The following is a 26,311-nucleotide window of genomic DNA, read 5'->3' on the forward strand; positions in this document are numbered from 1 at the left end:
CCACACTCTCAGTACATTGGAAATTCCCTTTGCTTTCTAATGTGGAGAAATCTTGTTCCTTTAGTCTCAAAATTTTCCTTCCAAATTATGCCCTTGGCTTTACCTTTCACAAGCTGAAAGCTTAATATCAGGTCCCCTGAATAAGCGGAAGCTACTTAGGGAGACACTTAGTAATTAGCCCAGCTTGGGCACTGTCCTGCCCTGACTGAGAGCCTCCACCCGTGGCTCACCATGTCCAGAGCACAAGTCCAGTCGCATGGGGTTTCTGTTGTCTGCCTCACCAACTTGTGGGTTCCTGATGAGCCACAGCTCTCCTTTGTGCTGCCACTGCCCCAGTTCCTCCAGCAGAATAGTGGTTGCAGTAGGGCAGCCACCAGAACCCTGGGGCTTTTCAGAAGAACCTGACTTGAGACCTTGTTGATTTCTAGGCTCCAGAACCTTGGATGTCAGAGATCAACTTTAAGATGAGGAATCACACCGACCTGAAGCCTCCTCCACGTGGCCACCCACAGCTGCCCCTGGTTCTGACACTCCCGTCTTCCTCCTCCTATCATGATCATATAGAGTCCCCAGCTCCTATGAGCAGCCTAAGCTTTTGCGGGGATCCAGCAGCCCCATGCTAGGCAGCCTGGCCAGCAGCATTTGCTCAACCCCCCTCAGGACTGTCTCCTGGCAGCTCCCCTCTAGCTCTTGTTCACCGAGGTATCTTTCTTCTTTGCAGTGCTGGGCAGGGTCTGGGCAGCTTACCACCTGTGGTGGGAGTGAGGGAGTAGCCAGGTTGTCTGTGGGATGTGGCTTCCAGAGAAGTCCCACATGGGACTGAATGCCAGAGTGACAGTGGGTTTTGCTATCAGAGGATGGACCCCTGGGAAGAGCTGGACAGAGGGTTGCTCTGTCCACTTCTCTTGATGCCCAAAGTCCTGCACTCACTCTATTCCTTCTTGCAGCTTGTCATTCTAATCTTAGCAACTATTGTGGTGGCTTGTGGTCTTATAATTGAGATTGACTCACTAATACTGTTGAAAGATGTGCACAGGGCAGTCTGATCTTGCCCACTCTTGTTGTACCTTTTTCAGTCCCTCAATACAGGGCACCCTGAGAGGAAGAAGGGCCCTGCTTCTGCCCCTGGCACCCTAGGAGGTATCTCTAGGGATTCTCTGCATACTGACCATGCCCCATCAGTGTTGGGGTCCTCAGGGACAGCTCCGATCTGGTGTCTGACCCATTCAGCCTCTGGTCATCAGACCACAGATGAGTATTCCCAGAAACAGAGTGGACAGTAAGGACAGACCTGGACTCATGGTACTTTCTCTTGGAGAGGCAGAGTGCTGGGGTTAAAGGGCCCAGGTCAAGAGTCAGACAAACCTGGGTTTGAGTCCTGGCTGCCGCACTTGGAATGCATGCAGTTACGTTCTCTGGGCCTCAGTTGCCTGATCTCAAAGTAGGTAGCCAACTGTTAGCTGGCAGGGCGGCTTGTGGATATGATGAGAGGGGCTTTAAAGAGAACCCCACTGTGCACATTCACACCTTGGGCCTACAGAAGAATTGGAGATGGAGCACAGAGCCCCTGGCACTGGGATATAATGAGACAAAGCCTGAGGTCCTCAGCATAGAGTAGGTGCTCAACACTGAATGGGAAGAGGCTGAAGCAGAGAGAACCACACCAGGCACCCAGGTCTCCCACCTTCCAGGCCAGAGCTTGCTCCTCTGCCTGGCTCTGTGCGCCTTGCCAGTGTTAGCATTGGCCAACAGAGGCCTACAGAGATCACAGGAGATGTCCATTTGACCCAAGACATGTGGCATCCCACTCACCCAGCAGACAGATGAGTGTCTGCTTGGTCAGTTTCCTGGCCTGAGGAGTCTCCTTATTCCTTAGCTCCTCCTAAAAGCCCACAATTCTAAGCCTCCACAGATAACAGCACATTCCCTCTCCTTCATGAGCTGTGCACTCCTGCCAGCCTTGGTCCACCTTAGGCTTGAAGAGGGAGCCTCAGGAGCCACATAGTGGGGCAGGGAGAGGAGCAGGCCAGGCCAGACCCCGGGCTGCCACCTTCAGCTTCTCTCCAATCTGCTGTGGTCACAGGTTGTGCCTCAGTTTACCCTCTGCCACCCTAGAGGTTACAGGTCTCAAATGCCAGCCTCTGAATTATTTGGTGCCCTCATCTGGGCACAAACAAAAAGAAAACCCACCTGAGTCCTCAGGAGTCATGCTTATATTCATACACCAAACTGACCAAAATGCTGGTCTTGTGAGAGCTCCCCTTAGTATGACCTTCACTTCACTGCCCCTCCATCATCAGAGTCACACTCAGCATGCTTGGTCCAAACTGCCTCACACAAACCCAACACCCAGGACAGCGGAGGTTTAGTTGAGCAGAAGCCCATGTGAAAATCCCGAGGGATGTGGGTGCAGCGAGAGGAGGCATTACACACAGCCATTCCCAAGGCTCAGGTCCATAAATCCTGCCTCCTCAGCCCTTGGTGTGAACATTCACGTGCTCATGTAGAAGCAGCCTGTCCTTTTCCAGCTATGCTGCAGCAAGAATTCAGGACCTCTGGCCATCCTCCCCACCCTTTGCTTCAAAGACGCTGCTAAGTCACTTTAAAATTAGGAATGATGAAGACCTGCAGATATGCTTTAACATAATCCATAAAAGGACCACGTGCCTTTCTTGAGTCTCCAACATTAAAACAAACAACTCTTCCCCAGCTGCTTAGATCCAACCACTTCACTTTCCAACAGCTGTTTTGACATATGAGGAACATGCCGAGAGGTCAGAGATGAGCTGAATGTTTTCCAGGCATCCAAGATGTGGAGAGAATAATCGGAGGTCCCAGCAGCAGGCTAAACTATCTGGCTCTACAGCTTTGGGGGAGCTGTGAGAAAGAGGGAGATGCGTCCTGTGATGCCTGGGCCCTAGAACTTTCTCTGGCCCTAATGTGATCTTTTGTTTTTTCACCATCAGCCTACTAGAGGTGGATTGACAGATTGTGGAAGTGGAAAGTGAGTTTAGACACATGGGTCCAGTCCTTTCTGTTGGAAACTGAGGCTCAGAGAAGGAAGAGTCTTGGTTTCAGATATCAGTACCCAAAGGCTTCCTGACTCCAGAACACCCTCGTATCAAAAGCCCTTCTAAAACATGCTCTTTGTCCTATATTTCTCTCATTGCTAATAAATTTCTGGTTCTCCCTAAAAGAGAAAGCTTCTTTCCACTGCTGGGTCCAGAGAAAGAGAAAAATAATGTAATGACTCTCTGCCAACACTCAACACTTACACCTAGTTCTAACTTTTGATGGAGGAGATAAGACCCAGAGATGTGCCATCATTTGCTCCAATGATATAATGAGTATGATGAACCCATGAAAAGAAAGCAAAGGGCTGTTTTTAGACCTTTTCCTTCTTCACCTCTTCTCTCCCTCCTCCCCTTCCTTCTTTCCTTCTTTCTCTGTCTCTCTGAGAAAAACAAGTTAGCACATTTCAAGAATATGCATGCTCAAGAATTGCCCAAGACATCTGAAACTTTAAAAAAGTTATTACAGTTTCAATAAATAGTATGTATTTTAAGATATGTAAAATGAGGAGTTCCCTGGTGGCCTAAATGGCTAAAGATTCGATGTTGTCACTGCCGTGGCTTGGGTTTGATCCCTGACCCGGGAACTTTCACGTGCCATGGGTGCAGCCAAGAAATAAAATAATTTTTAAAAATTCAAACAAAGTTTCATTTTTGTTAAGATCAGTAATTCATTAAATAACCTTTAAGTTCTTTTCTACATTATGATATTTTAAATCAAGGTAAATTTCTACATTTGATTGTATTATTTCCACATGGTTCTCTATAATTACATATATTTGATGCTTTCTAAAGCCTTAGTAAATATCACTGAAAATATGTATCCCTTTTTGTTTTCTAAGTGTAGCCTCTATTCAGCAAACATTTAGCAAACACTGATTGTGTGCCCGGCCTTGCACAACTGTGCAGGTGTGGAGGTGAAAAAGGCTCGGCTGCCACCTCTGACAGGCTCACAAGCTCAAGGGTACACAGACAGGCAAATAATGAGAGGAAGCATGTACCCCAGGGGCTGTAAAGAGGGCGAGGGAGTGCAGAGGCAGGTGAATCCCACTGGCAGGGAGCAGGAGCTTGGCCTGAATCTTGAAAAAGCAGGAGCGAGGAAGGGCAGCTCAGGCAGCCGAGCACAAGGGAAGGCTCAGTGGTTTAAAGAATATAGTTGTATGTTTGGGAAACAGCATGTGGCTCCTTCCTGGGACCAGAGTGTGGGCACCTGGGACAGAGAATGGGATGAGTGGCGAGGACCTGAGACACTGACGTCGCTCAACCGAGCTGATCGTCAGTTCTAAAACCTGGACTCTCCAGCCATCCTGCCTCTTTAGCCAATGCCAAAGGCCTCATCAACCTGCACCCCACTCCCCTGTGATCTGCACCCACAGGGGACCCCAAGGAGCAGACATGAGGGCGGGTCAGTACGATCCCCGCCACCACCCCGGACCCGGCAGATCCAATGCCAACCCCCAGGCTCCCAGCAGATGAGCACAACCCTCACAGAGCCCATCTCCTCTTTGGGCTTCAGTGACTGTGTCTGAACAGTGCAGGGCTGGGCTAGCCTGTCTCCAAAACCTCTCAGCAATGGTATTCAAAAGGCAAAGCAAAACAAAAACTTTACACTCTGTGAGCCGAGCAGGTGGCCACTTTGTGAGCCAGCTGCCTGACCTGGCATCAGCAGCTTGTCCTGCACTAGCACCTGGCACTGGTCAGGAGGAGGGTTTGGGAAGAGGTTCTGGAAGACTGCCGTGACTGGCCTCCCAGATGACTTCCCAGCCCATACGCCAATGGGAAACCAACAGAAGCAGTGGCCAGCATTGGCAGCCTGGGAGGCAGAGCAGGTGGCTCGGGCACAGCATGGCTGGGTACTGTTCTGGGGTTGTTAGGATCCTGGAGCAAAAGCAGAAAACCCAGGGAGGAGTGTGTGTGGTCAGGACACAAAGTTGGTCAGAGGTGGGGTTGCTGAATCAGGCAGGCTCTGCCGATGCCTGGAATTGTGTCTGCTGACCAAACACAGGGTATCCAGGACCATAGCCACCATAGCCAATCTCTAGGTCAGGTGCCAGGCCCCACAGTGTGGAGGGCAAGCTGACCCAGCACAAATCAGAGGAGGGGATGGGGGACAGGAAGTTCATCCACCTGAGGATAAGGGGGTGGGATGGAGGAGATGGTTCCTGAGTAAGAGAGGGGATCCAGCCTCACACCTGTCACTGACACTCTGAGTGACCTGGACACTGTCTCTTCCACTCTGAGCCTCACTTTCCTTAGCAACACGATGGAGTAGTTATTACCTGTGCTGCCTTACCTGTAGGCATCCTGTGAGAAAACAAAATCATAAACCAGACAACAGATATCAAAGGACTTGCAAATGGTCATGGCCGGGCTGAGCCCCTCCAGCCCTTGACCACATGGCATCCCAGCCTGTGGCCACACCACCACGTGACAAGTTTTAATGGTGGTAATACTTGGCAAGGGAAGCATGTGGCAGTGTTGGCCTGTCTTGAAGCTACATTTCCATACCACTTATAAGGAAAAACTGTGAAAGTGTTTTAAACTGGGCAGTGAAGACTGGATGTCTTTCTATTAGCTTCTAGATACTCTTTTTTTTTTTAAGGCTCTCTGCTCTTTCATTGTTTTCAAGCTATCTCACAACTTTTATAAGTTATGGAAAACTGATAGTAATGCTTGATTGTTCCCATCTATAGAAATGCAAGGGAAGGAGTCCCATCGTGGCACAGCAGAAATGAATCCCACTAGGAACCATGAGGTTGCAGGTTTGATCCCTGGCCTTATTCAGTGGGTTAAAGGATCCGGTATTGCTTTGAGCTGTGGTGTAGGGCACAGAGTGGCTTGAATCTGGTGTTGCTGTGGCTGTAGTGTAGGCCAACAACTGTAGCTCTGATTGGACCCCTAGGCTGGGAACCTCCATAGGCTGTGGGTGCGCCCCATTCCCCACAAAAAAAAAAAAAAAAAAAAAAAAAGGAATGCAAGTTGAATTTTGTCGACCTGCATTGCAGTGATCACTGTCTGGGTAATGACTACTTTTGTATCTATTTCAACATTCCTGATTGCCTCCATGTGCTGTTCTGTGAATCCTCCTTTGAACCTTGTCACAGCTTACAGAGTCCTTCATTAATTAATGAGTTAAAGTATTTGACACATGTTCTTTTATGTCTGTGTGAGTATCACCATATTGGTTTTCTATTGCTGCATAACAAATAGCCACAGACTTACCAACTTAATGCAACACACGTTCATAGGCTCACAGTTTTGTAGGTCAGAAGTCCCAGTGTAGCATGACTGGACTCCCTGTTCAGGGCCTGCTGGAATCCAGGTGTCAGCCAGGCTGCATTCTTTCCTGGAGGCTCTGGGGGAAGAATCCATTTCCAAGCCCATTTATATTCTTGGCTCAATTCACCTCTCTGAGGTTGTCAGACTGAGACCCCTGTTTTCTCTCTGGCTGTCATCTGGGGCCACTGTCAGCAACTGAAGAGCACTTCTCTCCACTAGGAGATCACAACACAGCAGTGTCCCTTCTTCTAGGCCAGCAGGATCATGTCTCCCTGTTTTTTTCCTCTGTGACCACCCGGAGAAAATGCTCTGCTTTTAAAGGGATTTCCTTCCTGATGGAGGCAGGACCACCCAGAATAATTTCTCTTTTGCCGTATAACATAACATGATTGCAGGGGTGATATCTTATTTGCAGGTTCTACCCACATTCCAAGGGGAGGAGATTATGCAAGGGTGAGGGCTGTTGAGGGTCATTTTAGAATTCTGGCCATCATAGATGATTTTACCTAACAAAAGTTACTTGAATACAATGTATGAAAAATCAAAGACCATTAAAGAATGGGAAGAGGCTGGTAGAGATTGTGAGGAGGCTAAAGGCCTCCTCTATAGACCATCCCTTGGTATTGCCACTGACCCAAGCCCTGATCCACTTTACGGCAGCTTGTCAGTGAGTTGATTTTGGCTGTCTGTGTCCCTAAGCAGACTCTGTAAACAGAATCTAGTCCTACCCAGATCTTACCTAATCTGCAGCCCATAAAGCAAGCCCTGGTGAGTGGTTTGGGGTAGGGGTGTGAGGGATTTTCTTCCTGATCTTGATTTTCCCTTTTGTTGATTTAAAAACCAAATACCCTCTAACACACAAGAATCTCTTGGGTCTAGGAGTAGGGTACAGTGGTGAAAGGGATGTAGAGAGGCTCCAGGATTAAGGGACTCACAAGGGCCATCAGACCATGTCCCCAGAAGATGAGACAGGAGTTCCATCAGGAGTTCCATTTGCTGTTAAGATTCAGCTGCAGGGAAAGCAAAGAATAAGCCAGAATCACTGAGTGTTCCATCTGGTTTACCATCATGGCCTCCACCACAGCCTCTTCTACTGCAGGGAACTTCAGAAACCCAGAGCTTCACAAGCTTCTTCCCACAATCTAACCCCAGACAGCTCATTCCATTATTGCTTCTGTGCTTTAACACATGCCTTTCCCTTTTCCTGTCCTTACCTTCTCCTACATTCCACAATGGGACTTCCTTTCATTTTTTTAGCACTCAGCTCAAATACCAGTTCTTCTGGGAAAACTTCCTTCAGAGGCATCACTGAGGTGGAAAGAAAATGCTTTCGATTTAGTTAGAATTTTGCTTTTTTCGCTTCCAAGCTATGTGGCCTTGGGAAAATTATATAAGGTCTGTGAGCCTTTGTTTTATCTGTAAAATGAGCACAGTGTAATCTCTGATGAAAAAGCCTGTTTTAGTGACCGATCACAGAGATAATGAGAACAGTGACCGTATAGTAGATGCTTACTATGTGCTAGACCTTGTGCCAGGTGCTTTAAATGCATTTCTCCTTTAATCTCCCCAATAACCCAATAGAGAAAGTTCTGTTGTTCCATTTTGCAGATAAGGGAACTGAGGTTTAGAGAGGTTGAACCCAGTCTAACTGTCTCAAATATGCGGGCTCTTAATCATTATCACATAGTGCCTCCCAGAAGGCACTCAAGAAATTGTCATTCTGGAGTTCCTGTCATGGCTCAGTGGAAACAAATGTGACTAGTATCCATGAGGATTCGGGTTCGATCCCTGGCCTTGCTCAGTGGGTTAATGATCCAGTATTTCTGTGAGCTGTGGTGTAGGTCTCAGATGTGGTTCAGATCTGGTATTGCTGTGGCTGTGGTGTTGACCAGAGGCTATAGCTCTGATTAGACCCCTACCCTGGGAACCTCCATATGCCGTGGGTGTGGCCCTAAAAAGACAAAAAGACAAAAAAAAAAAAGTTGTCATTCCCTCTCTTCTCTCCCTTCCCCACCATGCTCACTTCTGGGCTATGAAAATTGCTTACTTCTTCCTCTGTGTCCTCATAGCCCTTATCTATCCAGTGCCTCTGTGATACTGTGGAAGAGACAGTGTAAGTTTTTTCCATCTATTTCCATCTCCTTCAGCCCCCAGAATTGGGTCTGGCACAGAGCAGACACAGATTACCTATTATTCCAGTGAATTAATGAATCATCTTGAGTCTTTTTAGGAAGTGACCAGGGTATCATTTATATAATAAAATGATTATGAGCTATACATAAATAACAGAGAGAAGACTGCCCCTTTCACTCCATGCCCTTCCCTCGTGTTTTCTCAGCTGAAACCATAGGCCCCGCAGGAGCCCAGCAGCAGACAGATAAAAACATCAAGGCCTGTTCCAGCTTCACACCAGCCCCTGGAATTTAATTTAACTCATACAGACATCAGTGTTGACACTCTTGGGGGCTCCCAGAGAAGCTGCACAGAACAGCTGGTAACAGCTGTGATGGGTTTGCCTTCACACCTCTGATTGAATCGCCAGGGAATCCCAGGGAGACAGGGCCCTGGAAACCAATTTATAGAAAGACACTCATTGACTCCCAGGACCTCCGTTTTGGGAGGAGCTGCCAGGATCACCTAGTGACCCCTTTATTTTTAAAATAGCCAAACCAAAGCCAAGGGATTTCCCCAAAGTCACACAGCTTTCCCAAGTTTTGGATGAAGCAGCATTAAGGATGTAAACAACTACGGTGTTTTATAGCTTCTGGTGTGTGGTTCTTAAGATTCAGCCTTTTGCTGTCTTCCACATGCTTCCTGCAGTTCTCGAGGTGCAGACCCAGGGTAGTTATCATAGTTGAAGTAGTTCATCAGGCACATGGTTCACACGGGGTCCAGATTACCATCTGAACTCCCTACTTTGTTATTTTTATATTAAATTCTGTCTTCTTATATTAAACTGTGACTATTTTTATATTAAACTATGACCCTTTCATATTAAACTCTGATTCTGAGAGCTGATAACTCAATGACAAGACCAGCTTTTAAAATGAAACAAATGTAGAACTTTTTTTTTGTTGGTGGTGATCTTTTAAATAATTTTCTATTACCAGCTTAATTTAACCCTGATCTTATTCCACATATTGACTGAAATTACACTTTCTATCTCACTGTGCATTTTGGTTTGGAAGCCAACTTACTGTGAAGGTTTTCCCTCAACCTCACTCTTAGAATTGTATTTTCAGTGCTTCCTTATTTTACAGCATGATAAACTCTTGTCAATTCACTAAAATTTTTAAATGTGTTTTATTTATTGAGCACTCATCACAGCCAAGACTGGGACTGAGTGATTTCTGTAGTAGGGATCTGCAGACATGAATAAGAGGTAGCCTCTGCCCTCAAGGAACTCATGATTAACCAGAGAGTAAAATCATTAACAGATCATTAAAAACAAGGTGGTAAAATGAAAATAGAGCCAGAAATCATGTCAGAAAGGCTTAACTACATAAATATTTAAAATTTCTGTAAGGCAAATGACATTATAAATAAAACTCAAATGACAAATTGAGTAAAAACATTTTCAACATTTATTACGAACTAAAGGTTAATAGTGTTAATGTATAAAGAACTTCCCACAGCCCAATAAAAAAAGAAAAACAACCCAATAATAAATGTGCAGAAGGCTTGGACTAGAAATTCACTTAACAAGAAATAGAGAAACACAGCGCTCAGATACACAGATTAAAACAACAAAAATATATTTTACCTCTCAGATTGGCAAACACTTTTAAAGATTGATTTTGCTTAATGCTAATAAAATTGTAGGAGAATACATACCCAGTTAGGAAGGGGATAAACTGAGAGACTATTTTAAAGTCGATTTGGCAGAGTCTATCAAAGATTAAAATGTGAATATCCATTGTCCTAGACGTTCCACTTCTAGCAATTTATTTTTCAGGTTTCTTCACCCAGATGCACAAAGATAGACATCCAAAGTGCTTCACTGCAACTGCTTATACAAGTGGGAAATCTGAAACATTTTATATGTCCATCAGACATGTTAAATGAATGAAGGTATAGTTAGAAAAGGTAGTACTATGCTCACATTAAGAAAAGAATTGACATGAAAAAACATCAGTGCAGGCAGAGCCTCCTTGCCTGCTCACTTGCATCTCTCACAAGTGTCCTATCTTAATAAATTATTTCTTGCCTATCTATCACTTTGTCTCTCACTGAATTCCTTTTTTTTTTTTTTTTTGTTATTTTAGGACCAAACCCACAGCATATGGCCTACACCACAGCTCATGGCAACACTGGATCCTTATTAACCCACTGAGAGAGGCCAGGGATGAAACCTGCATCCTCATGGATACTAGTCAGATTCCTTTCCACTGAGCCAAGATGGGAACTCCATGTCTCTTGCTGAATTCCTTCTGCTCAGAGGCACAAAGGACTGGAACCTCATAGTACTGTTCCAGGTTCTATGGATACAGTGGTAAATAAGGAAGATAGTGCTTGGCCTCACAGAAGGAGAATGGACAGTAACTTAATAAAAACACAAATAGAACTAAAACCCCAACAAATGGAAAAACTACGTGAGGAAGCATTCTTCATTCGGGGAAGGAGGACCACCAGAACCAGTCCTGGGGCCATTAACCCCCAGCTTTGAAAGACAATGCAAGCTTGCCTCTTCCTGATCCTTATCTGTGGCCCTATTTTCCACTCCCCAAGCTATAAAACCACCTCCTAATCTCTTCCAAGGAGGGCACAGTCTTTAAGGCATTAGACTGCTGTGGCCCCCTTTGCCTGACAAAGAAGTAAAGCTGTCTTTTTCTCCTTTAAAAAAAGAAGAAAGAAAGAAAAACCACCAAGACAGATTAAGTGACAATAAATATAGTATATTCACAATCGCATAAAAATCTAAAACGTAAATACACACATACCTACAGATTACATTCATTTAGAAAGTCTGAAAAGATGTACACTGTAACGGTGATAGTCTTTGAAGAACTGGGATTTTGAATGACTTTAAGATTTAATATAGGGAGTTCCCGTCGTGGCGCAGTGGTTAACAAATCCGACTAGGAACCATGAGGTTGCGGGTTCGGTCCCTGCCCTTGCTCAGTGGGTTAACGATCCGGCGATGCCGTGAGCTGTGGTGTAGGTTGCAGACGCGGCTCGGATCTCACGTTGCTGTGGCTCTGGCGTAGGCCGGAGACTACAGCTCCGATTGGACCCCTAGCCTGGGAACCTCCATATGCCACGGGAGCGGCCCAAGAAATAGCAAAAAAAAAAAAAAAAAAGATTTAATATACACACTTCATTTTGTTTGGATTATTTACAATTATAAAAATTACACAAATGTAAAAGACTTTGGGTTTGCTAGTTTGGGTCATGGATTGATTATGACAGGCTTACAGAGATGGGGAACACAGAAAGAAGAGTATATTTGTGACGGAGGTGGGGGTGAGGAGTTATGGCTTTGGGCATATTGGGTGGGAAGTGCCTGGGACCCTGATGGCTCATCAGACTGGCTGCAGTCTGGGAAGAGCTCTTGGAAGTCCCTGCCTGGAGGTGATCGTGGAGGTCAAGGCAGTGGATAGATAACACTGAGAAAGGTTATAGAGTGTGAGGAAACAGTGTCCCTGGCTGGGGCATTTTAGTGCTACACTGGCCATCCTTCTGTGCCTTCAACTCACCTGCTTGTCCTTGCCTTAGACTTTTTACATAATTTGAGGCTTTATATATTTCTTATCGATTTTATTATTACGTAATGGCCATCTGTACCCTTAATAATACTTCTGGCATTGTCTATTTTGTCCAAGTATCTATGTCCCCTTTCTTTTGGTCAGTATTCACCTAGAATATGCATGGGGCTTTTGGGAAGAATTTCAATGTGAGAATTTCTATTCTTTCATCAGAGACTTTTGTCTCTTTACATATGTTGTTACTATCAGTTTTCTTAGACTTATTTCGACCATCTTATTGAAAGCTTTATATTTACCATGCTTTTTTTTCTTCTGTCACTGTGATTGAATTGTCTATTATTACATGTTTCCCTTCCACTTGTTAAAAAAATGATACATATTGTTTCTACTTTTATTGTCTACCCTTGATTTTTTTTTAATATGCGTATTGGATAGCATAGAGTTAATCACAACCCATACCTTTTCCCCAGACAATATGAGAACCTTGGCATAACTTGGATTTTATCATACCCCTCTTGTCTTATGTTGTTCATTTTTTAAGGCACATCTTACTTTTTTATCTTCTAGATTATGGTTAGCATTTCACACATTCTTTGCATATTTAGATTTAACCTAATGTTTATTATTTTTTTTCCTTCATATATCTTCTTACTTTTTTTTTTTTTTTTTTTTTTTTTGTCTTTTTGCCTTTTCTAGGGCCACTCCCGCGGCATACGGAGGTTCCCAGGCTAGGGGTCTAATCAGAGCTGTAGCCACTGGCCTAAGCCAGAGCCACAGCAACACGGGATCCGAGCCGTGTCTGCAACCTACACCACAGCTCACAGCAACGCCGGATCCTTAACCTACTGAGCAAGGCCAGGGATCAAACCCGCAACCTCATGGTTCCTAGTCGGATTTGTTAACCACTGCACCACGATGGGACCTCCTATCTTGTTACATTTTTACCTCTCCTTTCTGCATATGAATTTCTTTTTCCTAAAGCATATCCTAGCATAATTCTTTTGGAAAGTGTCTATTGGTGAAAACTGACTCAATATTTATCTAAAAGTGATTTTATTTTGGAGTTCCCATTGTGGCTCAGAGAGTTAAGAACCCAAGATAGTGTCCATGAGGATATAGTTTTGATCCCTGGCCTTACTCATTGGATTAAGGATCTGGCATCCCTGCAAACTGAAGCATAGGTCACAGTTGTGGATCAGATCCAGTGGTGCCATGTCCATGTGCTGCAGGTGTAGCTATAAAAAGGAAAAAAAAAAAAAGATTTAATTTCAAACTTTCTTAAAGCCTAATTAGTTTTAGTTTTATTTATTTATGTATTTATTTATTTGGGGGGGTGTGCACCTGCAGTATATGGAAATTCCCAGGCTAGGGGTCAAATTGGAGCTACAGCTGCAGGCCTATACCACAGCCACAGCGATGCCAAATCCGAGCTGCATCTGCAACCTACACTGTAGCTCATGACAACATCAGATCTTTAACCCACTGAGCAAGGCCAGGGATTGAACCTGCATCCTCATGGGTACTAGTTGGGTTTGTTTCTGCTGAGCCACAGTGGGAACTCCCTATTTATTTATTTTGAGTGGAAGAGTAACTTATAGAATTCTAGGGTGTTAATTATTTTCCATTGTCTTTTGGATTTTATTATTGCTGTTGAAAAGTCTGCTGTCCTCTGTTATTTCTCTCTGATTGCCTCAAAGATCTTCCCTTCCTCTTTGGTCTTCTGTAGTTTCAACTCTGATATATTTAGGATTTTTAAAAATCTTGTTTGGTTCTTGTTGCATTTCCTGAATCTGAAAATTCTTGCTTGTTATCAATTATGGAATATTCTCAGCCATTACTTTGAGAATTCATCAAATATTCTCAGTCATCCTCATAGTGTCTCTCCCAGTTCCTCTCAGTTCTAACCTCAAGAAGTACCTATAATTGTGTGTTGGCTCTCCTTTCTATCCTCCATGGAATGAACTATTTCTTCTGACTTCTCAGTTTCTCTTTCACATTTTTGACCTGTTTAATGCACAGTATTACATTCTGTGCCTCAAACCTATATTCCATTTCTCTAATTCCCTTCTGTTGTGTCTAATAGTCCATTCACTGAGTTTTTATTTTCAACAATTAGGTTTCCATATCTCAAAGTTCTATTTGATTCTTCTAAAAATCTGCCTTAACTACATTATTTGTTTTATTTGTCTTCAGTATCCATTAAAATGTTTTTTTAATTATAAAATATTTATTTTTGTCTTTTTAGGGCCACACCTGCAGTATATGGAAGTTCCCAGCTAGGGGTCGAATAGAAGCTGTAGCCATTAGCCTATACCACAGCCAAAGCAACACAGGATCCGAGCCGTGTCTGTGACCTACACCACAGCTCACAGAAATGCCAGATCCTTAACCCACTGAATGAGGCCAGGGTTCGAACCTGCATGCTCCTAGATACTAGTCAGATTTGCTTCCGCTGAGCCACGATGAGACCTCCTATTTATTATTTTTATGTCGTTTTGTTTAATTATTTTATACACTTTAGTCAAAATAAATACATGTTATAATCTGTATCAAATGTCTCAGGGAAATGCAAATTGAAACAATGAGATACCGCTGTACACTATTAGGATTGTCAAAATCTAGAACACTCTAAAATATTTATTTTATATTAGCTGTCAGATTTTCAGTTATCTAAAGTACTTGCTGGTCTAATTCTGCTTTTTGTTGCCTTGCCTGATTTTCACTTGTTGAAGATTTTTAATCTTTTTTTTTTCTTTTTATAATTTGCACTATAAGCTCATCTGCAGGCTCTATCTGTGGGAATTAAAGGCACAGGCCATGACAAATACGTGAGTGAATTTTCTCTTGTCCACTTTTCATCAAGGATTGGGTCCTTTGAGTCCTGGGTTTACTGGCTAGGATAGGGGAAGATCTAACTCTAACTCTCCACATCATCTGGGATATAGCTCTTATTTCCTATCACCAAGTGAAAGAGTAGGGTCACCTGAGCCCATGGTTGAAAACCTCCCCCCATCTTCCAAATTCCCATTCAGTTGACCAAAGGAATATAAAATAAATGACAATATGTGGGATGTATGCCAACAAAGGCTGGCACTCGCCAGACATTTCAGGGATTTATGGGAGATAGAGTGCAACAAGGGAGGGCTACCTGGAATGGAAATCACTGTAGGAAACTCCAAATCTTATCTGAGGAGTAAGGGACCCATAGATGCTTCCTTGACCCCCCTCAAAGTTAGCATGATAAGTTCTCAAGGAGAGAAGAGGGAAGGAGAGGAGTTGACATCTCAGTCCTGCTAGCACCCCAGGAAGGCAGCTGGTGCCAGGACTTTGAGTGGTGGGCCATGGCATGCTCTCAGCCTATAGTTGGCCCAGCTGGCTCAACAAACAAGGCAGGCACACCCCGATAACTAGCCTCTCGTGAGGGCTGTAGTGCAAGTGGTTCAATATTTGTTTTAGGCTGCCACAACAAATCAGAAAAGATTTGTTGCCATGTGGTTCCTTTGACTGCTTTTCTCAAATCCTGTGGAAATTACATCTTGGAAAGGTAAAATCATAGCAAATTCAGTCCTTTTCCTTTTTAGTTCATCTGGAACTGAAAGATTTAACCAAATATTCACACAATCTCTGATCGAACCTATCTCAGCTCCCAATTCTGAACAAAACTTGGTTTCTCCATTTGTTAGAATAAGCAAAGAAAGAAAACTCATCACGTATGAAAAGAAATTCAGTGGTTCAAAAGAAAGAGACTGTATCCGAGGAGTTAAGAGAAAATGGCTCCCTCAAATTAGACTTACTGCAAGAAATAGAAGGAAACTTTGATAAAATTCTTATTTGCATTTTCAGTTCCACTCAGGAAGACCTATGAAAAGGATTGGTGTGAAATAATACAAACTTATTTTCAAATGAAAAGCATAATTGCTAAATTAAAAGATTACAACGACCATGAAGGTCAGATTGGACAGTCGAAAATCAAATGAGCAAATTATATGTAATATATGGTTGATATATTCTCCAAGAACCCAGAGAAAGCAAACAAATATGGAGTAAAACATAGTAAAAAGATGAGAATTGTGGAGGAAAGACCTGGAGTCTATTGTACTTCTACATACCATAGAAATTCTTGAAGGAGAGTGTGATAGATTATTAAAAATGGCCCCAATGAGTCCTCCCTCCCTATGGTCATACCACTCTGCGATGTGACCTTGACACTCCTCCCATCAAAAGATGAGTCTGTTTCCCCACCACTTGAATCCAGGCTGGCCTTGTGATTTGCTTTGCCCAACCTAAGGCAACAAAAGTGGCATTCTGTGGCTTCTGAGCCCAAGCCTTTGAGCTTCCATTTTAACTCTTGACACCCTGAGGCCACCAGTGTTGTAAAGAAATTAAGTTGACTGAAGTCTATGAAAGGATGAGAGGTCACGTGGAAGACAGCCAGCACCAACTGCCAGGCATGTGAATGAGGCAATCTTGGACCCTCCAGGCCCAGCTGACTGTCAGATGATTGCAGCTATACAAACAAGTGATGAAAAACATTTTTGAAAAGATACATAGGTTTAGAGATGAAAAGTGCAGCAGCAGAATCCAGATTGGCGATCTATAGAAGTGTAGGCAATAATACATCGTGAATGTTTTAAGCCACTGAGCCACTGGGGGCGGTCTGTTATACAATGGAAACATTAGAAGAAGAATTAAGGAACTTATCATAACTTTAAATGGAGTTCGGTATATAAAAATATTGAATCACTGTGTTGTATACTGGAAACTAGTATATCAGAGAATGTAAACTGATAGTTATAATTATACTTCAACTTAAAAAAAAAGAAAAAGAATCCTAAGAGTGTCCAGAGGCTTCTTTTCACCACCTGCAGCTTTTCTAGTGTGTATCAGTCTATCACACTGAGTGTGGAGCTCAGTTCTGGCCCCTAATTCACATGATGCCCAGGGATGTCATAATTATGTGGCCGGTGGAGTGAGGGCAGCACTGACTTGGTGGCTTGGCTATACTGGGTCATCTCAGAGACACAGGGGGTACCTGATTCACCTCAGACTGACACAGTAGCCAGAGGAGATTCTCAAGTGTCATCTTTGGTGTTCAGAACCAGTCCTGTCTCTAACCCACATGGTGACTATGCAACAGTGGGGCAGTGAGTCAAACTATAATAAATGGGGATCAGCTGCCTTGTGGGGTGTGAGAGGTGAATGGGCTGAGTCCTCTGTGCTGGCTACTGCATGGCGCAGGCCATACATGCCTCTCCATTATCCAAGTTCATCTGCACCAGTAACTGGGGGCTGCGACCCAGGTCAGGAAGGGCTCAAATCCTGATGACCTTCCTTTCCTCAGACACAATGGCCTGGTGCCCAGGCATCCGGGTGATACATGCAGTGGTCTCAGTGGAGCTGGCAGAGGACTTTTTCACAAAATATTTCCTCACTTCAGAGAGAAGTCAAACTTCCGAAGGTGATAAAGGTGACTTTGTGCTACTTCTCTCTTAGATGAGAGGAGAAAAAGAAGTTTAATTTTGACAGTGATACCTACTACACTGGATGAAAACAGCCCTGAGCTAAAGAATTGCATCTTTTGATTAAAAAAAAAAAAGAAGGGTTCATTGCCCACCAGGGAAAAGTAACAAAAGGAGATGCACATCTAGACCTACTTTGGTGGTTTTTTCCCCTAAACTTCAAGGATAAGAAAACATTTTTATAAATATCTAGACAGAAAAATAAAAAAGGTAGCTATAAGTTAGTAGATGGAGTTATAGGCATCAAATTTTTCCTCTGAAACACTAACTGCTACTAGACAATTGTGCTGGGAGTTTCCAACACTCCCTCCAGGTTTGATGCACTAGGACGACCACAGGACCCAGCACATAGTTATCCCCATAGCTACGATTCATTGCAGAGAAAGGAGACAAAGCAAATCAACAACTAGGAAAAAAAAATGCATGGAATGAAGATGTGGGAAACCAGGAGAACGCTTTCAAGAGCCTCTCCCGGTAAAGTCACGTGGGATGTGCTTACTCCCCAGCAAAGAATTGTGGCAACACATGTGACATGCGCTCTACCACAGAAGCTCACTAGACAGTCAGTGGCTGATAGTTTCACTGAGGGCTGGTCTCCTAGGTACCCTCTGCCTACTATGTACTAAAATTCAGACTCCTAGAAGGAAAGCAGGTGTGAAGCATAAACCATGCTGTTTGCACAATTTAGACACAACGAGCAACCCTAATGAGTTCTAGAAACTATGGAAACCCTCCCCAAATCCAAGATCCCAGACACCTGACAAGGGTCAACCTTGCCAGCAGATCTCTCTAAGGATAATAACAGTCTCAGTTCTGCCCCATTAACTCCTTTTCTGCACAATAATGCAAGAGCATCTGCAGATTTTTAGTTTAAAACATGACCCAGTAGTGTTTATTTAATCAAAATATAGTTGATTTACAATATTATATTAGTTTTAGGTATACAGCATAGTGATTTAGTATTTTTGCAGACTATATCCATTATAAGTTATTGCAAGATAATGGCTATATTTCCCTCTACCATACGATATATATTCTTGTTGCTTCTCTATTTTATACATAGTAGTTTGTTTATGTTAATCCTATTCCCCTAATTTGTCCCTCCCCCTTCCATTGCCACTTTGGTAATCACAAGTTGGTTCTCTATATCTGTGAGCCTGTTCATGTTTTGCACATACATTCATTTGCATTATTTTTTAGATTCCACATATACATAATGCCATACAATATTTGTCTTTGTCTGATTCATTTTACTAAGTATAATATTCATATGATATTTGTATTTCTCTGACTTATTCCACTATGCATCACTAGTCTATTCAAGTTGCTACAAATGGGAGAATTGCATTCTTTTTTATGGCTGAGTAATATACATATGTGCACATACATATATATATATATATCACACACATACATATATGCATCTTTTTTATATAGATATTGTCATATTTTAAACTAAACATATGTAGATGCTCTTGCATTATTGTGCACACAAGAGTTAATGGGGAAGACCTGAGACTGCCATCCTTAGAGGGCTCTACTGGCAAGGTTGACCCTTGTCTGGTGTCTGGGAACTTGTCTTGTGTATGACCCGGTGGTTTTAAACTCAGCTCAGTTGCTGTTCATGGGCAGTGGCAACAGACAGACATTCTTAGATATGCAAGGTCTCCAGAAAGGACAACACTTCCTAAAAAAAATGACTTGACTGGGTGAACTAGCTCTCTATTACTGCTGAAACAAATTAATACACATTTCATGGTTTAAAACAACAGAACCTGGAGTTCCTGTTGTGGCCCAGTGGAAACGAATCTGACTAGCATCCATGAGGACGCAGGTTCTATCCCTGGCCTCACTCAGTGGGTTAAAGATCTGGTGTGGCTGTGAGCTGTGGTGTAGGTCCAGACTTGGCTTGGATCCCACATTACTGTGGCTGCGGTGTAGGCCAGCAGTTACAGCTCCGATTCGACCCCTAGCCTGGGAACCTCCATATGCTGTGGGTTCAGCCCTAAAAAGACAAAAAAATAAATAAAATAAAATAAATAAAACAACAGAAATTTATTATCATACGGCTCTAGAGGTCAAGTCCAACATGGGCCTCACAAACAAAAATTAAGATGTTAATAGAACTAGGTTCCTATGGAGGCTCTAGGGGAGAATGCTTTTCCTTGCCTTTTCCAGCTTCTGGTGGCCACCAGCATGCCTTGGCTCATGGCTTCTTCCATTTTCAAAGCCAAAAGCAGTGAATCAGTTCCTCCTCACACTGCACTCTCCCTGACCTGCTTCTATAGTCACGTTTTTCTCTGATCACAGCCAGTAGGTTCTCTGCTTCTAAAGATTTCTGTATATACGTTGAACTTACCTGGATAATCCAGGACACACTGAAATGTTAATGACCTGACATTAATCCCCCCTTTTTCCAAGTAAGGTAACATATTCCCAAATTCTTGGGATTAGAATGTAGACATCTTTTTTGAGGTGCTGAGTGGGGGGATGGCATCATCCTGCCAACGTCAGTAAGTATTCAGGCCACCAAGTGAATCAAAATAAAGACCACAGGATGGGGAGAGGGAAAGGTACAGGCATGCCCCAGATGGAAGGGGTGAGGGAAGACTAGAAGCAAATGTTTGAAGGAGTGTGTCTAAAGACTGCCAGCAGTTCAAGGGTGGGAAAACAGGTCATGGAGTTGGAGGTGGGAAATGATAGGGAAAGATGGTTTGTAGTTGAATCACAATGGTCTTGAGTTTCAAGTTGAGCTGTTTGTTCTCCATGTGAAGACCGGGAGCAAGGCAAAGATAGGGTATGCCTTAAAAGTCAGTGTGGTGGCAGGGCAGATGGGAGAATAGCCATGGTGGCCTGTGACACCTGCAAGCCCACTGAGTTTGGCTCTGAAGGCCAGGAGGCTAGGACAAAACATGTCAGTTTCTGTCCCTTTATTTTTTCTCTTCAGATCTTAAAACCAGTATCCTGCAGGAGCCACCTGGATGGCTTCTGTAATGAAGGAGGCAGCAGTCAGTACTGTTTGGGGAGGTGCCTGGTAGCCACTCCTCTGCAGAGGTAGAGGGAACCAGCTCCCCGGCTTCCTGCCCCCGAGAGCCAGGTCACCTGCCTGGTGATGGAAAAATGAAGTACATTTACAACTGCTTCATGGAAGCAGTGTGCATTGATGGGACAGTCACTCCTGACTACACTGAAATATGATTGTTCTACCTCCTGCTTTATGACCTTCTGCAACAGCCTTGATTCCTGCCCATTTTCCAAGCCTACTCCTTTAGCTTTCCCATTAATTTTTATAAACCCTCCAATATCCTGCCTATAGATTCTTTTTTAAAATATTTACTAAGGACTCAATTTATTTTTCTTGCGACTCAGAAACCTGATCGAGTAACTCTTGTTCTAAGCCTTTGCTCAAACTGAGTAGTCTCTTTTATGCTACATGAGGCAGAACCGCAAGTTCCTCAATGATCTAAATGTTTCATGAAGGAAACCCACCAAAGGCAATTGGCCTTCTCTGAATGAGAATGCACACTGACCGCTGATATTCTCATAAATCCAGAGACATAATTCTCACACCAGTGTCGGCAATGGGAGCTGTCTATTTAACCTGCCACATGCAGAACGCCTGGGCTACAAGTCCCTGTCAGAGAATCTTATGCAAAGATTTCCAGGTATGAGTCATGAATCAGTTGCAAAACTGCACCTGCCTAAGCTTTGATGCAGCCTATGGATATCTGAGACAGCCCAATGGCCAGGCCCATGCTCTAGTCCTCCCCTCTGAGATCTGTCCCTGAATTAGATATATGGGCTGGGTTTTCTTAGCTCATCCACCCTACAAAATGTGTTCCCCTCCAAGCTATGGCAGAGTCATGCTGCCTTCATCTTTACAGAGCTTGCACATGAAGTGCTGCTTGAATAGCTAGGGGAGCAGCTGCTGACCAATGATGGGGATAAACCAGATTATCTCATGGAGGCTTAGTGTCCTCATCTTCACGAGGATGGAGGTAATAAAAACCAACATCTCTGAGAACCTGTGAGACTTGTATGAGCTAGTGGATTTAAAAGAATTTTGTAAACTATAAAGAGCTGCACAGACATGCAAGAGTATAATTATGTTACTTGATGTCTTCCAATAGGAAATCTGGTAATAAAGTCCTTCTGTGATTTAGTTCCAGGAAAAAAACTGTCTCCGCCTAAGGAGTGATCCACGTGGTCCCTGCTCTCTAAAATGAGTGATGATAACTTTAGTAGCCGACACTCTTCTGGGACAAGTGATGGAAACCCAAGTTGAAATATTTCAAGTCGAAAGAGGGATTCATGTAACAAGGACAGGCTAGGGTGAGGCTAGACATAGGGATGGCTGGAACGGGAGGTCCATCCATCAGCTGACACCTCTTTCAGTCTCCTTCCCCATCTCTCATCTTCGTGCCCCTCGGCATGTTGGCTTTGTCCTCTGTCTGCACATGCTTTCTCCAAATGCTGGGGAGCAGATCTTTAAACCTTCAGACTCTCAACAGCTCAGTAACCACAGGAAAAAATCTTCCCCTCCAGCTTCAAGTTAAGGGGACTAAACTCAGATTCATCAGCCTGAACAAAGTTTTTTAGCCAGGGATACTTTGATTTGTGGCAGAGTGCTTTTCCCCCATACCCATTCTCCTCTTCTTGCTGGAACTTACATTTTTGAGCTGGGAATATTGTTGCCCAGTTAATACATTTCCCAGCCTTCCTTGAAACTAGGCATGGCCATGTGTCCAAGTTCTGATCAATGAGATATAAGCAGAAGTGTTCTTGAGTTATTTCTGGAAACCTTAAAAGGGAGAGCCTGCTCTTTTCTCCTTTCAATAGTTTGGAATGTCTGGAGTTCCCGTCCTGGCTCAGTGGTTAACGAATCTGATTAGGAACCACGAGGTTTTGGGTTCAATCCCTGGCCTCATTGAGTGGGTTAAGGATCTGGTGTTGCCATGAGCTGTGGTGTAGTTTGCAGACACAGCTCAGATCCCGAGTTGCTGTGGCTCTGGTGTAGGCCAGTGGCTACAGCTCTGATTAGACCTCTAGCCTGGGAACCTCCATATGCCACGGGAGCGGCCCTAGAAAAGGCAAAAAGCCAAAAAGCCAAAAAAAAAAAAAAAAGTTTGGAATGTGGATGCAATGGCTAGAGCTCTAGCAGCCATCCTACACAATGAAGTGGCTTTGGGCATGGAAGCTACATACAGCAGAGGAACAAGATAGAAAGAACCTGGGTCCCTGATGTCATGTCTCTGTCCTTCCAATCTAAAACTGTCTTCTCTTTGCATTTTTATAGTTCTTTTCTTTTTTTTGCTTTTTAGGGCCACACCTGCAGCATATGGAGTTTCCCAGGCTAGGGGTCCAATCGGAGCTGTAGCTGCCAGCCTACACCACAGCCACAGCAATGCCAGATCCGAGCTGCGTCTGCAACTTACACCACGGCTCACGGCCATGCAGGACCCTTGACCCACTGAGCAAGGCCAGGGATCGAACCCACAACCTCATGGTTCCTCATCGTATTTGTTTCTGCTGTGCCACAACTGGAATTCCCCAAGTTCTATCTTATTTAAGCTACTAACGTGGAGTCTTTTTTATTTGCAGCCAAATCTAATCCTAAATGATGCACAGCTCAGGTTGAGGGGAGAAATCAACTGAAAGAAGAAGGGGCGGGGGAGAAAACATCCTGAGAAGCACAAACAATAGCTATTAGAGTAGCGCAGTGTCTCCCTTCCTGTCTCGGACTTTAGGAAGGCAGCTGTGCTCACCACAATAGCACTAACGCTTCTCTTGAACTTTAGGAACCTTTTAGCCCCCCAGGGTTGTCCACTCTTCATGCTCCCTTTAGTGTCACTCCGTGATATCCTCCTTTTCCATGCTTTGGTTAATGTCATCCCTTACAAAGGAGGCAGAGTGTAACATGAAAACCACTGTTCCAACAGTGTGCTCCATGAACCACACATCCCCTGAGATACTTGGAGGAAAAAATGGGTCTATAGTCAATAAGTCTGGGGAATGTTACCAGACTGCTCCCTCTCAGAGATTCACAAAGCACATTAGCAAGATAACGGCTTTCAAAAGTTCTTCAGTTAATGAAACCTAATTAATTTTCTTTAATTCAGTTTTTCTCCAACCATAGTTTACCTCAGAAACCTCCTTTCTCCCCTCATAACACCTATTAATATCCCATGGGGAAAGATGCTTTGGGAAATGTTTGATTAGATAAGTAATAGCAAAAGTAGTATCTATGACTTCCAAAGCTGCTTGGGTGAACAGGTGTTTTAGCAGCATCATTCAGGTTTATAGAAATAGTCACCCACCAGCCATGAGAACCTGCTTGGTGCTCGTCATACCTGGGTCATGATGTCTTAGCTGTGGCCAAGGTGGGGTCATGACCTCTGTCATTCTAGACCCAATGTTCTGATATATCCATCTCCCTTATCTCTTCCACAAGAAAGTTGCAGACAGCTGAGTCTGGTTTTGGTGGAATCAGCAATTGTTTAAACCCCAGAGAACAGAAATGCTTCTGGTTGGAGGTTCCACAGGTTCAAACCTGCCTTAAACACACAGACCAAAGGCAGGATGGGAATTAAAGCAAGAGACATCCATGTAAGCTGGGAAGAGACGCTCTCTGTAGTTTCAGCCAGATAGAAGCCAGAGCCTCCCATGGATTAACTGTCTGGGAAATGTGAGCCCTGCTCTTGAATTGTGCGAACAAGCAGGCTGTCGCTGCTTATGACAGATATGCACAAGCAGATTTCCGTGGCTCTGCTGAACGCTGGGCTACCTGTCCTGCAGACTGCTGGGGAGGAAAGTTCCGCTTCCGTTTTCTGTGGTCTGGGAGCACAACTCAGTTTTGCTGCCTGGCATATCTCCTACAAACTGACAGACCAGGGGCTGCCAAGGAGAAGGACTGAGGACAAAGTAAGGGAAAGAAATCCCCAGGCCCGTCTGTGGGGAGAATCCCTCTCCCTTCTGTCACAAAGACAGGCAGCAGCAGGCACCTCCTGCTGTTCCTTCAAATCGAAAACTCTCTCTCCTGCCTTCCCCAAACATCCAGAGCTTTTAAGGACCATCCCAGACACAGAATAGACTGACCTTAAAACCAATAGATCTGAACTCCATGGACTGCCCTTTATTGCCTGTGTGACCTTGGGAAAGTCCCTTTGACTTGCTGTAGCACAGAGAACGTGGGTCACTGGGAAGATACAATGAGTGAGAGAACCACCTAGAAATGCCTAGCAGAGTATTGAGCACACTCTATGTGATGTGTATAGATATGAATATGAATATCTATACACATATATATGTACATACATACGCAATATTTATTATTTATTAAAATATCTCCCCCCTTCCTTGCGTCTAGATTTTTCTGATTCTTCCAAAGTGAGCTTTCCTATCCCTAAGTCTTTCTTTTCTTTTCTTTTTTTTTTTTTTTTTTTTTTGTCTTTTTGCCTTTTCTAGGGCCGCTCTGACGGCATATGGAGGTTCCCAGGCTAGGGGTTGAATCAGAGCTGTAGCCACTGGCCTACGCCAGAGCCACAGCAACGCGGGACTCCAAGCCTCGTCTGCAACCTACACCACTCACAGCTCACGGCAACACCGGATTCTTAACCCGCTGAGCAAGGCCAGGGATCAAACCCGCAACCTCCTGGTTCCTAGTCGGGATTCGTTAACCACTGAGCCACGACAGGAACTCCCCTTAAGTCTTTCTTAAATAGAACTTGAATTAAAGGAAAGCGAGATTTTGCTGTGATCAGTGGATTAAGAATCTGACTGCAGTGGCTTTGGTTGCTGTGGAAGTGTGGGTTCCATCCCCAGGCTGGCACAGTGGGTTGAAGGATCAGGTGTTGCTGCAGCTGTGGCATAGGTCGCAGCTGGGGCTCATATTTGTGTCCCTGGTCCAGGAACTTTCATATTCTGTGGGTGCAGCCATAATAATAATAGTAATAATAATAATAATAAAGTTGGATTTGGGAGTTCTCTTGTGGTGCAGCAGGTTAAGGATCCAGTGTTGTCACTACAGTGGCTTGGGAAAATGGGATTTTTTCACCTTTTCCATTTTGGGTACAAGACTGTACCTGAAACTGAACATGAAGGGAGTCACAGCAGACACTTTGGAGGCAATTTTAGAATAAATTTTGATTTGTTTGAGAAGTTGCATCTTGGAGATGATCTCCATGTATTATATTTTCAGGGGAGCTTGGGGGTTTTTTGTTTTGTTTCATTTTGTTTTTCTACGAATGTGCTTCCAGCCTAAATCTGTGAAAGATTATCCTGGACCAGGTGTAATTCATTCTTCCTTTGTTGTAGGGATTTCCAGAACAAAGAGATATCCAGGCCCAAACTAGAGTGACTTCATATATTGCAGAGGGAGGGAGGGAGAGAGGGCGAAGGAGAGAGAGAGAATGCCACAGTCAGTGAGTGGGGAGGGTTGAGAAGAGAGAGGGGGAGATTGGTTTTCAGATCTGTCTCGAACCTCTCAATTTTATTCATAGAAGTCACAGCCAGCCTTGGTTGGAAAGCAGCAGTTAATGTAACTGTAGGCTCTGTCGGAAGCTTCCTCACACTCTTCAGTAGGGCAGCTGCTTATATTGCAAGAGGGAGATCAAGCCCTGTGTGTATATGTGGAATTGCTTTCTCCCCTTTACTTTGTGATAAAAACCAGAAACGCTTGGGAGGAGGTTTCAGCATTCCAGGTGCAAGGACACTGGGGTCTCTAGTGTGGGTTCCTCCT

The 26,311-nt window shown here is 44.0% G+C and overlaps 1 protein-coding gene and 1 long non-coding RNA gene across 11 annotated transcripts in view; one reads left to right on the plus strand and one right to left on the minus strand.

Moving 5' to 3' along the window:
- Window positions 1-3,716, plus strand: part of LOC146407101 (uncharacterized) — a 189,821-nt gene extending 186,105 nt beyond the window's left edge. For 8 of the 10 annotated variants that reach the window (XR_014824325.1, XR_014824328.1, XR_014824327.1 and 5 more), the window contains one exon: window positions 429-3,716. Coding sequence is in view for 2 of the 10 variants with exons in the window: in XM_084990256.1 (XP_084846382.1) it covers window positions 429-468 (40 nt within the window). In the remaining 8 variants the exon portion in view is untranslated. The remainder of the gene's footprint in view (window positions 1-428) is intronic. The other 2 variants (XR_014824323.1, XR_014824326.1) reach the window with 1 other exon arrangement.
- LOC146407102 (uncharacterized) overlaps window positions 1-26,311 on the minus strand; it is a 46,034-nt gene that overhangs the window by 10,566 nt on the left and 9,157 nt on the right. Inside the window, exons 4-5 of the long non-coding RNA XR_014824334.1 lie at window positions 7,286-7,360; window positions 6,294-6,426 (exon numbers count right to left, since the gene is read on the minus strand). This is a non-coding gene — a long non-coding RNA (uncharacterized LOC146407102). The remainder of the gene's footprint in view (window positions 1-6,293; window positions 6,427-7,285; window positions 7,361-26,311) is intronic.

Source organism: Sus scrofa, chromosome 1 (assembly GCF_054392235.1).
Source record: "Sus scrofa isolate SSC_HxYL_T2T_F1_AM1 chromosome 1, Sscrofa_HxYL_maternal_Yorkshire_Landrace_v2.0, whole genome shotgun sequence".
Taxonomy (NCBI): Eukaryota; Metazoa; Chordata; class Mammalia; order Artiodactyla; family Suidae; genus Sus; species Sus scrofa.